Source organism: Microtus ochrogaster, chromosome 2 (genome assembly GCF_000317375.1).
Source record: "Microtus ochrogaster isolate Prairie Vole_2 chromosome 2, MicOch1.0, whole genome shotgun sequence".
NCBI classification, from domain to species: Eukaryota; Metazoa; Chordata; class Mammalia; order Rodentia; family Cricetidae; genus Microtus; species Microtus ochrogaster.
This window is the reverse complement of record NC_022010.1, coordinates 22,112,022-22,127,048: the sequence shown is the minus strand read 5'-3', so window position 1 is coordinate 22,127,048 and position 15,027 is coordinate 22,112,022. Positions and strand designations below refer to the sequence as shown.

The 15,027-nt window shown below is 49.7% G+C and overlaps 1 protein-coding gene across 4 annotated transcripts in view; it reads right to left on the bottom strand.

The window, feature by feature from the left end:
• Positions 1-15,027, bottom strand: part of Hip1 (huntingtin interacting protein 1) — a 123,324-nt gene that overhangs the window by 38,250 nt on the left and 70,047 nt on the right. For 3 of the 4 annotated variants that reach the window (XM_013350688.2, XM_005344618.2, XM_013350690.2), the window contains exons 2-7: positions 10,245-10,308; positions 8,127-8,269; positions 6,954-7,010; positions 4,270-4,350; positions 1,504-1,580; positions 813-874 (exon numbers count right to left, since the gene is read on the bottom strand). In XM_013350688.2, coding sequence (XP_013206142.1) covers positions 813-874; positions 1,504-1,580; positions 4,270-4,350; positions 6,954-7,010; positions 8,127-8,269; positions 10,245-10,308 — 484 coding nt within the window. Of the gene's footprint in view, positions 1-812; positions 875-1,503; positions 1,581-4,269; positions 4,351-6,953; positions 7,011-8,126; positions 8,270-10,244; positions 10,309-14,309; positions 14,398-15,027 lie in introns of those variants that run through there. The other variant, XM_026784747.1, reaches the window with a different exon arrangement.

Below are 15,027 nucleotides of genomic sequence, written 5' to 3'. Positions count from 1 at the left end.
AAAAAAAAAAAAAAAAAAAAAAAAGAAAAAAAAAAAGAAAAAAGAAAAGAAGAAAGAAAGAAAGAAAGAAAGAAAGAAAGAAAGAAAGAAAGAGAGACACCAGGGGCCACCCAGCCAGACACAGGAAAACAGGAAACAGGAAAGTAGGACATATGGAATGAATGTAAGGTAAAAAGACCCAAAGCAAAATGTAGATGACTAGAAACAGGTTAAATTAAGTTAAAAGACCTAGTGAGAAAAGCCTCAATTAAGACCAAGCATTCCTAATTAATAATAAGTCTCCACGTCTTTATTTAGGAGCTAGTTGGTGGCCCAAAGAAAAATGACTGCACTCCTCTTCTGAGCAGAAAGCATTGCCAGTGTAGCAGCTCAGCTCCAATCATGGACTGGCTGGAACCATGGCTGTCAGAACGGGTGAAAAAGCCTCTGAGAGCTTGGTAGCCAGGGGAGAGGGAGGCTCCTTAGGTCGAGCAGAGCAACCTGTCTCCCTGTCTCATGTGAAATAACTGACTTCAAGGCTGCGAGGAGAGAAAGGATGACGAGACAGCCTTGAATGCCCTCTGCTAACCATTGGTAACAAACGAGGGCTCGTTTCGCTGGACATGGCAGTGCAAGCCTGTAATTCCAATGCTCAGATGGTAGAGGCAGGACAGCTGCGAGTTTGAAGCCAATGTGTGCTACAAAGGTTTTGTCTTTAATGAAACAAAAAGACCAACAAAAGGGCTGGGCCAGCTGAACCACACAGATCAGGCTGGGAATCGGGAGAATGATTCCCAGGACAGCTTGGGTCAGCTAAGAGGGAAGAGACTCACCAGTTTGGAAGAGGTTCAGTTCACACTCCAGGTAATCAAACATCTCCACTGTAAGCTGAAAACTGACACAAGAAGAAACAGAAATCAAAGTCTATAGGCCTGAGCCCGCATCAATGCCCAACCGAATGCTGAAGATGAAACCCATGACCTTGTACTTGCTAAGCAAGCGTGATAATGCTAAACCGCATCCCCAGCACCTCACTGGGGCATTTTAGGCAAGTGTTTAGGTAAGAATTCTAACGCTGAACCATACCCTCAGTCACCAAAGCCAGGTTTTCATACACCTCCATGCTCTGTCCTGCTTCCCCACGCTCAGGATTCCCATGTGAGCTCAGGGGCAATCTTGCCAGTACAGGCATATGCTCCAGCTTCCTTCCAAACATCTATCATGAACGTTATTTAAAGACTAAGCCTCTCAAGCTTCCACCAGGGAAACGAGAGATAACAGGGCTTGGTCTGGGGTTTGTGGAGACCGGGACAGAGGAAACCCTGTTGAAATACACATGGGTAGGATTCCAGACAGAAACAGCACTAGCGGTAAGTGGCCTTGAGTCCAAGTCACCCGGGGAACTCATTCCTCACCCCAGCCCCTGTGTCGCACCTTTAGGCCCTCTTACCATTTCCAGGAACAAAAAAACCTAATCACAAAGGCTTACTTCCCTACTGGGTCTGGAGCCCGACAGCCACTTACAAGTTGTTGACATCACTTTCTCCGGCCTCATCCAGCTGCCGGTCACTCATCTGGAGGTTGCCCGGGAACCTGGGATTCTGGAAGGAAGTTTGGGTGAAGGGAGATGACAGAAGGAAGCACAAGAGGGCAGCGGGTGCAGATAAGTGGGGGGAGTGTCGCCAATGTCAACTCAGGGCCGAGCGCTTGTGTGAGGGCACAACTTAGACAGGGAGTGGTTCCCCTGCATGCACAAAGACCTGGGTTCGATCCTAGTACCTGGGGGAAAAAGGCCCCTATACAGCCCAATGAGTCCAGTGCAAACACAGGCTGCCCATATTAAATACACGTAGCAGATCCTATGTCAACTAGACACTTTTGAGGGAGGCAGGATCAGTCTGCATGACCTCACAAACACAGACCCCTTAATGGCTTCCAAGAAAGACCACCCACTGTCTACTACCCATCATCGGAGCTGAAGGTCCCGCTCTTACATGAGTCCTGGAACGTTCTAAGCATGTCCTCCCAAGGTGCAATGAGACTCAGTGTGCGAGCATGTTCCCCAGGCGATCGTCAGGGATCCCTGGGCAGTAGACACTCACTTATCACTGGTCCTTTCTGGTTCCCATTCAATCTCCTCAGCCTTGGCCTCTTACCAAAGCTACTATTCCCATGAGTGAGCTCATGGGAATCTAGGAGAGACAGGACCACGTTCTCAAGTGTTTTATTTGTTTTTTATTGTTTGTCTGCTTTGAGGCACGGTTGCTGTGGAGCAAGCTTTGTACAATTGGTTAATAAAGAGCGTACAGATGGGCAGGAAGAGATTAGGTGGGAGGTCAGACTAGGAGGATGCTGGGAAGAAGGGCGGAGTCTACAGAGTTGCCAGCCAGACACAGAGGAAGCAGAAAAGAGAACAAAATGAGCTAACAAGCCATGAGCCGCGTGGTAGAATTTAGATAAGAAGTATGGGTTAATTTAAGTTGTAAGAGCTATGGGTGAGCATTTTTAATTAATATTGAGTCTCCATCGTGGTTATTCAGGAACTGGCAGGCAGGAAAGAAAAGTCCACGTACACAGGTTGACCTGAAACTTACTATGTAGCTAAGGACAACTTGAACTTCTGATCCTCCTGAGTGCTGGAATTAGACGTGCACACTATACTAGGTTTATGCAGTGCTGGCATGAAAACCAAGGCTTCGTGCGTGCTAGGTGAGTGCCTGCCCATTTAGCTACATCTCCTTCTGGATTCAAGCGGTTCTCCTGCCTCAGCTGCGGAGTTAGCCAAAACACCATAGGACATGGAAACAGATCATAGAAAGATAGGTGGCCATGCATCAAGAACTTCTAAATTCCAGACTGAAAACCTGGACAAGGAGCTAGAACAAGGTGAGAACTCATTTATTTTTGCTTTATCACATGCTATTTATTTTATTATTTATTTTTGGCTTGTTTGGACCCTAATTTGATACCTGGGACTACATGATAGAAAGGGAGAGTAAACTATTTTTCTCCCCTATAATAAAGAGTACATTTTATTTATTATTTTTATCTTCCAAATGATCTTTAAAAAAGATTTATTTTTATTTTATGCATATGAATGTTTTCCTGCAAGTATGTATATACACCATGTGTATGTGTGCTGCCCACAGAGTGTAGAAAAACAGCCTTGGAGCCCCTAGAACTGGTGTGACAGATGGCTGTGAACTGCAGTGTGGGGCTGGGCGGTGGTGGCGCACGCTTTTAATCCCAGCACTCGGGAGGCAGAGGCAGGCGGATCTCTGTGAGTTCGAGACCAGCCTGGTCTACAAGAGCTAGTTCCAGGACAGGCTCCAAAACCACAGAGAAACCCTGTCTTGAAAAACCATAAAAAAAAAAAAAAGTGTGGGGTGGGTGCTGGGAATTGAACCCTACTCCCTTTGAAAAGATAGCCTGCGCTCTAAACCTCTGAGCTGTCTTTCCAGCCCTGAAAGAACCAACTCTTCTAAGTTGTCCTCTCACACTACCTCCCCAAATAAATTAAAATATAATTCAAGGGCTGGAGAGATGGCTCAGTGGTTAAGAGCATTGCCTGCTCTACCAAAGGTCCTGAGTTCAATTCCCAGCAACCACATGGTGGCTCACAACCATCTGGAATGAGGTCTGGTGCCCTCTTCTGGCCTTCAGGCATACAGACAGAATAGTGTATACATAATAAATAAATAAATATTTTTAAAAAAGAGTCCTTTATTATAAAATATATATATAATTCAAAACAAAAAGCCAAGATGGGCTGGATTGGTGGCTCAGCAGTTAACAGCGCTTGCTGGTCTTTCTAGCACAGGAGGTGCATTAAGTTCCTAGCACCCCATGGAAGCTCACAGCTGTCTGTCTATAACTCTCCTTCTAGAGGATCTGCACCCTCTTCTGCATGCATATGGCGCACATACATATATGTAGACAATACATACAAACTATAAATAAATCTTAATAATATACATAAGTAAAGGTTCGCCATTTTCCTCAGGAAACACCACCCACTGGATGACTTGTTATCCTATTTGTGAAATGCAGAACAAATGACCCCGTGAAAGGTCACAGGTCAAAAGGTCACCCTGGGGTCCCTGATCACCTCTGTTCTATCAGCTGACTTCCCCTTAGAGTTGGGCCACAGCACCCCTACTTCTTGAGGCTCCAGACTGTTCCCTAGAGTGATAATAAAGATCAAGTAGGGTCTGGAGGGAAGACTGGGGGAGGGCTTGGAGGAGGGATGGGGCGAGGGAGCAGGCGAAATGGAGAATGGCAGGTGCTCACTTTGGTGTGGTACTCCATCCTTGTTCTCAGCAGTTTGAGGTAGATGCTGCACAGCTGTCCGTACCCCTCGCTCAGGTGGCCCTTGGGGGAAGAAGAAAGCTGCATCAACATTGAAGCAGTGTTTTGCCTTCAGCCTTTTTCTCAGGCTATTGGTTGCTCAGTGGGTGAGAGCTCTTGATGCCAGGCCCGACAACCTGAGTCATGGGTCAACCCCTGGGACCCACGCGGTGAAAGGAGAAGACTGACTGCCACAGGCGAGGTGTCGCCTGTATGAGTGTTACGTCACACACGTGCCCCACCCATCCCAACACACATAATCTGTATGAGTGTTACGTCACACACGTGCCCCACCCATCCCAACACACGTAATAAATATAATTAGGGTTAGAAAGATGTTCAGAGGATAAAGGAGTTTGCCACCACGCCTGACGACCCCAGGGTCCCACATGGTAGAAGAGAGACCCTGATTCCTGCAGCCATGCTTGGTGTCAGGCATGTACCCCTCCCCTACACACACAGACACACACACACACTTAAAAATAAAAATGTAAAGGGTGCGCACCCCAGCACTCCCACAGATATTCAAGTTCTGTTTCCTCCACCCAGTCCTGTGCTAAACTAGCCCTGGGAGGGAGACTCAGCAGACTCCCCAGGGGCCTTCCCAGAATTCCTAACCTCCAGCTGAGAGCTTAATTGAGATCAATCTCTGCGGAGGCAAACACAGGTTCTCTCTGGAGGAACCTGTCTTTGTTACTGACTTCAAAGAATTGTGTTCCCAGGAAAACTGAGTAGCTCCCAAAGGGGGTGGGGGAGAGCACAAAAAGAAAATGTGAAGAATAACTAAAATTCACTAGAAATACCAGATGGCCAAGCAGATCTTTAAGGACAGATGATAAGATTAGAAAAAGTGATATATGGCATGGCTCTCATTACTATAGCTAAACTATTTGCCAGGCAGAAGACCTTGTAAAGACCCGGAGCAATGGCTCAGCTGTCCAGAGAGCACGGTGCTCGCTGCTCTAGCAGAGGACCTGAGTTTGGTTCCTCGCTCACAACTGCCTGTAATTCTAGCCCCAGCGAATGTGACACCCTCTTTTGGCCTACATCAGCGCCCTGTGCACACACAGACGAATAAAATTAAAAATATATTTTTAAAAGCTATCGTAAAGGAAGTCAGGTGTGGCTGTACATCTGCAAGCCCAGCACCAAGGAGGCTGAGGCAGAAGGATCTGGAATTGAAGGCTAGCCTGGGTTACAAAGTGACCAATGAATCCATAAGAAAGCAAGGAATGAGATTAAAAAAAAATAACAAGGGCTGGGGATGTGGCTCAGTCTGTAAGTAGTTTCTGAGCGGGCCCAGGGGTCAGCACTCACAGAGTGAATTTGCAGTGCTGTGGAGGCAGAGACGGAGAATCCCCAGGGCTCACCCGACAACCATCTCTACCTAATCGGTGAGCCACAAGTTCAGTGAGCTCCTGAATCAAAAAATGAGGTGTAAGGGCTGGAGAGATGGCTCAGTGGTTAAGAGTACTGGCTGCTTTTCCAGAGATCCTGAGTTCAATTCCCAGCATCCACATGGTGGCTCACAGCCATCTGTAACATGCAGGCATACATGGAGGCAGAATGTTGTATACATAATAAATAAATCTTTAAAATGAGGTGTAAGGCTTGGTGTAGGGTGATGTCAGAAGCCTTTAATCCTAGCATTAGGGATGCAGAGGTATGAGAGGATCTCAGTGAGGCAAGGCCAGCCTGGTCTCCACAGTGAGTTCTAGGACAGCCAGGGCTACACAGAGAGACCCTGCTTCAAAACCTAAAGACCAAACAAAAACAAACCTAACAAGGTGAAGAGCTACTGTGGACCAATGCCCGGGGCTGACTGTGTGTGTGTTCACATACAAATGCATATCCTACCACCTCCACCCCTCCTGTGTTCCCACCCCACCTTCCCATTGCATGCCTATATAATCCCAACCCTCAGGAGTTCTAGGCTAGCCTGGGCTATGTATGGAGACCTCAAACAAAAGATAAAACTTTAATTTTTTGATCTTATATTATTAGGTGTATAGGTGCATTGTGGGCATAGGGGTCTGTGTAAGCATGTAAGAGTGTCTGAGGAGGCCGGAAGAGGTCACTGGATCTCTGCAGTTAGAAGTAGTTGTGAGCTATCACATGGATGCTGGGAATTGAACTCTGGTCCTCAGGAAGAGCAGCCAGTGCTCTTAACCGGTGAGCCATGTATTGTGACCACAAAGGGCACAAGCACAATGACAAGTCCCTGTGAGGGACCCTAATTTCATGACATGGAATTCATGTCCCCAGGACAAACTCTGGGGACTTGGGATTTGCCTGTAGCTTCCGACATCTTCGGCTCACCCCTCACAGAAGAAGCTAAACAATCAGAGATGGGCTGGCTGGTGATGTGGTTTAGTTGGCAGGGTGCCTGCTTCCCCCACCACTGTATAAACTGGACGTGGCCATGCATCCCTGCAATCCCAGCACACAGGAAGGGGAGACAGGAGGATCATGATAAGGATCAGCCTTAGCAACATAGTCAATTTGGGGCTAGCCTGGATTCCGTGAGACACTGTCTGAACCAAACCAAGAAGCTAACTTGTTACATCCCATGCTCTTGATGATATGGTATGAAGATTAGGGGGTGCCCTGTGCAACCCCACACTTACCCACATCCTGCTCATGTCGCTCAATTCATTTTTGTATCTCAGAGAGTCTTTTAGCACCTAGAAGAGAAGAACCATGAGAGGAGACACGGGTGGCCAGAGGACAATCTTCCTGGGCTGAGGTGGGGAGGACACCCATCAGAAAGGATGGCCCCACCTCCTATGGGAAATCAAAGACCAGGGCTATGGCAGCAGACAGCAGTCTCTTTTTCCATAGTGTGTGTGTGTGTGTGTGTGTGTGTGTGTGTGTGTGTGTGTGAATGGGTAGCAGGAGCCACAGCATATAAAAGGAGATAAGAGGATGACTTTCAGAAATCAGTTCTCTCCTTTCACCTTGGGCTCCTGGGATCATCTTGTAGGCTTGTCGATTGTTCTTGATAGGGGACAGGAGAGATGAACGTGGTGCTTCCATATTCTATATTACAAAGAAACTCGTACTTCATGCTGTTTAGCATAATCAGTACATACACAATGTTGCTGGCTTCACACAGTTGGAGTGTAACACCGCCTCCTGGCTCAGATGCCTCTGGCACAGGCTGACACCAGCAGACACTAACCTGACCAAGCCCATCAATAAATATTTGAGCCCAGACACCCACAGAACGAGAGAAGGGTGCAAGGGATGATAACGAGAGGCACAAATATCAGAAGTAAAGTGGGATTTCTTGATCAGAAATATGGGGGATCACCCCAGCAAATGGGCAAGGCTGAACCCTAAAATGATTGACAACCTTTGTCTCCACCCCCTTCTCCCTATATAATCTGCTGGCTTAACATGAGCTAGGAGACTCGGTCTTCTCTAATTCCTGGCTCTCTGGATAAAATAGTTTTAAAGATTCAGTTCCTGGAGCAGGAGAGATGACTCTGCAGTTAAGGGTGTTTCGCAGCTCCTGCAGAGAGAGCTTGTTTCCCAATACCCACACTGGGAGGCTCACAACGTCCTCGAATTCCAGCTCCTGTGGATCTGGCGCCCCCTTTTGGCCTTGTCAGGCACCTGGACACATGTGACATACACTCACATAGACACACACATTTAAATAAAAATATATCTTTAAAGCTTCCGTTCCCATCTTTGCTCACTGGCATCTGTCACGGGCCATGGGCGACAGGAGCAGAAATCAGTTTCCCGTTCCCCCGCATGCGCCACTGGCCTCCCCTGAAGCCCCAGGGACTCACGTTTGGATGTCCATCGCGGAGGAGTTTGTGGAAGACGTGACAGAACTTCCAGCATAGCATGGCGTTGCTGGACAGAGGCAGTCGATTAACCACGGACCAAAATGTCTGTGCCCCTTTCTCATGGTGGGTGCCCAGGATGCACGGTGAGAGGGGAGTCAGGGAAAGCAAGGGCCTGGCACGTGATACTGGCAAGGAGGGTGGGGCGCCGCTCACCGCTGAGACCCCACAGTTCTACACGTATGCTCCGACAGTTTGGAGGCTGAGGGTATTAAAATATCTTGTTCTCTATTTTATAACAGTTTCCCCGAAAAAGGAACTGTCTTTTTAAAAAAAATTACATTTTCATTTATTTATGTATTATAATTATGTGTGTGCATGTGTATGTGTGGGAACTCAGATGCCCAGGTACATGTGTAGAAGATGGGGGGGCAGCTGGTTGGAACCAGTTCCATGCGGGGGGTCTCGAGACTGAACTCGGGTCCTCCGTTACATCTGTTGAGTCATCTTACCGCCCCCTCCCCTGTCGTTTTGAGACTGGGTCAACACTGAAGTACCCCGGCTGTCCTGGAATTAGTTTGTTAATAGAGGATGACTCTGAACTTCTGATCCTCCTATCCCCACCTCCAGACTTCTGGGATTACCCCTATACAGGACACACCTGGTTTATGCCAGGCTGGAGCTGGCTAGGACCAAGGACCCTGGGCATGTTAGGCAAGCAGCCTCCCAGCTGAGCCACACTCCCAGCCCCCTGCCCCCTCACTCAGTAGCCCAGGCTGGCCTCCAACTATGACAATCCCCCTGCTTCATCCTCCCAGTGGCCGAGATTAGTGTCACCACTGTCCCCAGGAATGGAAGTGTGTTGAGAGAGACAGCCCTTCTAATCTGCACCTGTGACTCTGGGCTAGGGGTGGCCTTGGCTGGGTAGGGCTCTTGGGACCATTGCTACCATTTAAAACAATAATAACTTATTTATTTGTATTTTATGTCCATCGGTGTTTTGCCTGCATTTATGTCTGTGTGACTGTGTCAGATCCCTGGAATGGGAGTTGCAGACAGTTGTGAGCTGCCGTGTGGGTGCTGGGAATTGAACCTGGGTCCTTTGGAAGATCAGCTAGTGCTCCTAACCCCTGAGCCATCTCTCCAGTGCATGGCCACCACCTTAAACGGGGTTCCCTCTTTGACTTTTGTTGTGCCTGTGATCACTGTTCACGTGGATGCCTTACGTCTGTGGGCGTGAGCGGCGCGTGCCACAGCACATGTGTGGATGTCAGAGGGCAGCCGTGAAGACAGGCTTCCTTGGCCCACTGTGCTTTCTGAGAACCAGACGAGGGATGTCCGTCGTGACCAGCTTCTGCCAGCTGAGCCAGCTTAGGAGGCTTTCTCAGACATTATTAAAGTGAGGGAGAGAAGCTGGGCATGGTGGCACACACCTACAATCCCAGTGGGATCGAGAGCAGGAGTATCCCAATTCTGAGGCCAACTTGTAGGACACAATGAGGTCCTGTCTCACAACCACCACCATCAAAAACCATCAAAAAGAGGCTGGAGAGAAGCTCAGCACAGAGAGCACAGCCACAGGCAGGGACATCGGGAGAGTGCAGAGTGGACATGACCAGACTGAGCTGGGCCGTGAGGGGAGAGGGGGAACAGCTGAGCTGAAAAGGCCAGGTCACCAAAACGGTGGGGTTGTATAGGGAAGGGCAGCCCAGCATCTGGGCTAGAGAAGTTTAGGGGTGGGGAGTGGGTTTGCCAGCCAGGACTATGTAACAGGCAGGGACTGGGGGATTCTGGGAGAACCTGGTGGCCAGGTTGCTTTAGTTAATGGACCCCTTAATTAGTCATCTGTCCTGGGCTGAAGACTTAACTAAATACAGAGGAAAGGTCCGGGCTGGATGGCCTCCTGGGTCCCTGGGGCCTTGCCAGGCTTGGGTGTCTGAGACCAGTGCTCTCTGGGTCTGTAGTTAGACCGGAAGTGAGTGGCTTCCATCGGCAGCCCTCTGTCCCAGGCAAGAGTTACTCTTCCTGTTGGCAGGCGAGAAGCCTCCTCCTGACCTCAGTTCCCAATATTTGACCCCCCTTCCAGGGTCGGCCTCCCAAGGATCACATCCAAAAGGATATTCCTGGCATGTTTTTCCTTCACAGCCACTTCCTGCGTATTAATGGCTTTATTGACGCTGACAGTCTGCAAAAACAAGATGGGGGAGGGGAAGGAGATGAAATAAATAAGCCTCGGAGAGTGGCTGAGACCCTCCCAACTTCCCACTCCTCCCCCACCCCGCCTCCAATGACCCTTGGGGTTTCTGATTGCCCTTAGACCATCCAGGGCCCTCTAGATCCTCTGCGGGTACCCAGCTTAGGGTTTGGAGGAGGGGGCCGAGTGGGCAGTGCTCCCAGACCAGCTGTCCCAGGCTGTCCCAAGGGAACAGGCTTTGCTGCCTGGCATTGGCTGTGCCCAGCTGCTGCACCCGCCTGCTACTCGCTGGCTTGGCACAACAGGCTGGTAATTAGGGGGCCACACAAAGGAAGGCTTTTTCATCCCCGGGGAAACATTATTCCTCGGAGTACAAGAGGAAGAGATGCTGGTGTCGGGGAGCCACTGTGGCCTGAGACCAGCCAGCCATCCCTCGGCCATTTCTAAACCTTCCCACTGAGGGCTGGCGAGAGGGATCGGTGGGTAAAGGTGCTTGCATGGCAAGCCAGGCAATCGGGGTGGTCTTCCCAGGACCTCCAGGAAGATGGAAGGGGAGATCCCAATCCACAAGTGTTCCCCGACCTTCATGCAAGAGCTGGAGCAAGTACTTTTCTCCCAAATAATAAACCAAACAAAACTCCCCTGGCCCTCCATCAACTCTTGGTCATCTTCCAGCTCGAGGGCAAATCCTTTTTCCTTCCTTAATTACATGGAAAAACATGAAATTATTCCTTTCCTGTTGTTTTCAAAATCAAGACCCTGGTGCTAATTTTAACAGAGTTCCCAGACCCGTGAATAACGTGCACAAATGGCATCATATCATGGAAGCTAGTTGGTAGCCGGGAATTTTTAAAAGGTTTATTATTTTGTAAGATTATGTCTGTGTGTGGCTGGCTGCAGGTATGTGTATGTGAGTGCAGACACTAGGAGCGGCTGGGGCATTGGGGCTAGCGCTGTGAACCACCTGATGTGGGCACTGGGACCTGAACTCAGGCACTCTGCAAGAACAGTATGTGTGCTCTTAACCCCTGAGCCGCCATCCAAGCCTCTGTTGTTTGACTTCTCTAAAAAGGTTTTAATTATTTATTTATTTTGTGCATTGCGGGGGTGGGAGGGATGGTAGGGTGGAGAAGGATGCCTGCCTGCCAAAATGCACACACGTAGGTCAGAGGCCAACTCGTGGGAGTTGATTCTTTCCTTTCACCACGCGTGACCCAGGGGTCAAACAGATCACAGGCTTGGTGCAGGCACCCCCAGTCACTGGGCCCAATGCAGGCTCTGTTTAGCTAGCTGTCTGTTTATTTTGAGACACAGCTACCACCAACCATTGAGCCCTCATTCCCTGGATTATTCTGAAGCAAATCATTGCCACACTCTAGATCAAATCATTTTACCCGCCAATCACCTCTCTGAGTGCCTATGAGAAAGACTCACGGGTTAGAACTAGCTGAGGTTCCCACTTTGAGGGAGAGGACGGTAGCTGTAAGGACAATGTCACTAACGCACTGATGCTGGGGCCCACAGAAGGCTCTTGAGCAGTACAGGGGCTTGCTATAAATGAGGTGGGTTTTTTCAGTGTTGTATTTAAGGGGTCACTACCTCCAAGCCTGGGTCCAGCACAACTGCAAAAGACCTGATCTAGCACTGGGTTTGCTGAAGACGCCCGGTCTTTGTTGCTTTTCTCATTCCTAACAAAAGCCACAGGAGGGAGAAAAGGTAGCTTATGGCTCCTAGGCTGAAGGTCCCGTCCATCATAGTGGGGAAGGCATGTCAGCTGGAGGTGGGGCAGCTGGTCACATTGTATCCACAGGCAGGAAGCAGAGAGAGATGGACGCTGGCGCTCAGCTCTCTCCCCTCCTCAGCCCCAGACAGGGTTTCTCTGTGTAGCCCTGGCTATCCTGGAACTCACTCCGTACACCAGGCTGGCCTCCAACTCACAGGGATCCACCTGCCTCTGCCTCCCAAGTGTTGGGATAAAAGGCGTGTGTCACCACAGCGGCCATCACCACCCAGCAGCTCACTTTTTTTTTTTTTTTGGTTTTTCGAGACAGGGTTTCTCTGTGGCTTTGGAGCCTGTCCTGGAAAGCAGCTCACTATTTATACAGGCCAATGGGACGATGCCACCCACATTTAGAGTGGGTTTTCCCATCTAAATTAACCTAATCCTGAAACTCCCTCATAGGCAGGTGCAATAGATACTAACTCCCGAGTCAGCAAGATGGCTCAGTGGGTTAAGCGTGCTTGCCACCAAGCCCCAGGCCTGCACTGTAGGACAGCAATAACTCCCATAAACTGTTCTCCGACCTTCACACGTGTGTGCACGCACCGCACTCCCACCACACACGCACAATAAATAAACGTAAAAACCACTTGGGGCACTTATAGGTTCCCCTGACCTAGCTGTTACCCGACGTCCTCTCCTGGAGCTGGGGGTGCTCACAGGAGTGCATTCAGTGTTACCGGTGTACCCGGCGTACTTCCAGAAATATTCACGGGTGCGGAGGCCCCACCATGGCTCTCGGCTATAGCTCAGCTTCTGCTCACACCACCTCTCAGGCCTCTGAGACACAAGGCGGGTCTGAGCTTTAACATTCTCCAGTTTTGGGTTTTGCTGAGACAGAGTCTCATTTATTCCAAGCTGGCCTTGAATTCACTATGTAGCAGAGAATGACCTTGAACTTCTTATTTTCCTTCCTCTACCTCCTGAGCGCTAGGATTACCAGTGTGGCCCACTGTGCCCCATTTATTTGGTGCTTCGGATGAATGCATGGCCTCACACAGACTAGGCAAGTAAGCCACCAACTAAGCTGTATCCCCAGCTCCCCTCCCCACAGTTTTGAGACAGAAGTTTACTAGTCCAGGCTGGCTTTGAACTCACAATCCTCAAAGTCTCAGGATTACAGATATGTGCCACCATGTCTGGTTCATGCTAGGCTCTTTGAGGCAAGCTGGCTGTGGCCAGGCTGGGAGGTGCTAGCCTGTCATCCCAGCTAGCGGAGGAAGCTGAAGCGCAAGGCTCCTACGTTCTAGGTGCACCTGGGCTACAGAGTGATTTAAGGCCATGCCAGGCAATATTAACATCCTGTCTCAAAAGAAGGGAGTGGGGGCACCTCAAAGGCACCCAAACCCTTGATAATTCTGGGGTAGAGGTTCCTGTTAAGACCAGTTTGCCCAGATGACGCCCTCATACTCCATCCGACCTCACACAAACTTCTACATCTATCTATATTGCAAAGACTACATCTTGGGGCTGGTGGAAATGGCTCAGCAGGAAAAAATGCTTGTCGCTAAACCTGATGACCTGGGTTCAATCCCCAGAACCCAGACCAGACTCCTGCACATTGTCCTGTGAACCCCATAAGCACGCCTTGGTAAGCTTCCACCTCTCATAAATAAGTAAATGTCACTTTAAAAGACCTAAAGTCTACGTTTTTACCATTTTCTTGCACTTGTCAAGCTACAGCCACGCAAGCATGAACCCCAAATTCAATCCTCAGCACCCACATAAAATAAAGGTGTGGTGCATATCTCATAACTCCATCATCCCATCTGGGGAGTGTGATACAGAGGCAGAGATGGCGGATTCCTAAAGTTCACTGGTCAGATGATCTCCGGGTTCAAGGGCAGATGTTGTCTGGAAAAAAATAAGACGGGGAACCACCAAGCAAGGCACTTTAAGTTGACTTCTGGCTTCCACATGCACACACCATTACGAACACGTCTATATATTACACATACACACATGAACATGAACACATCACACACACAACACAGATCCAGAGTAGAGACTCTAGCTTCTCCTTCTATATGCTCCCACACCTAAGGCAGGGTAGGATGGGGGTCCCCAAGCCTCGACGCTACCTGCTCCCCCATACCACTCAGTTGCTGCCCAGACTCGGAGAGAAATCATTTGGTCTGGACGGATCTGGTTCTGCAGGCGGGTGCCTGTGTGAGCGGAGGGAGGGGGGACTTGCAGGGGCTTTGCGTCTCACCTCTGGAGGGGGGTCTAGGTTCGAGAACATCCTCTAAGAACTCCCTGTTCTCTCTACTCCGCTGGAGTCACACGGGACCTAAGGCCAGCAGCGGCTCTCCTGAAAGAAGAGCATTGTACAACACTTCCTGGCCCAGCTGGCCCTTGTGTCCCCAGCTGGTCCCCAAGAGCCAATTATCAGCAGGCATTGCGGAAGGGAGGCTTTCTCTCCACTTCTCTTCCTCCCTCTCTAGTCTCTCTATTTACAGGCTCCCTCCGGGCACACCAGCCTGGATATAGCCAATAGGAAGCTTTTGGGTGTTGCTACTAGAGGGGGCAGTGGAGCTTGGGCTGGCTTGCGGGACTGACAGGGCATTGTCCAGTCACGCACACAGCTCTGGGCAGCAGCCCAGCCTTTGGGCTACCAAGGCCAGGCTAGCATGCAAAGGTTAGCAGGGGTCGGCAGAGAGGATGTACCTTGGGTTGGGATGCAGCCTTCAGGCAGGGGGCCAGAGGAAGACCAACTGCTGAGGCCAGAAAGAACACCCAAGAAAAGGGCAGGGAAGAGCAAGAACAGAAAGCAAAATAGAAGAAATGCAAAAAGCAGGAGCTAGCATTGCAGCTCAGTGGTAGAGCCCCTGCCTAGAATCCTCCAGTGAGGGGCTGGGGTGTGGCTCAGTGGGAGAGCATCTGCCTAGAGTCCCCCAGTGAGGGGCTGGGGTGTTGCTCAGTGGTAGAGC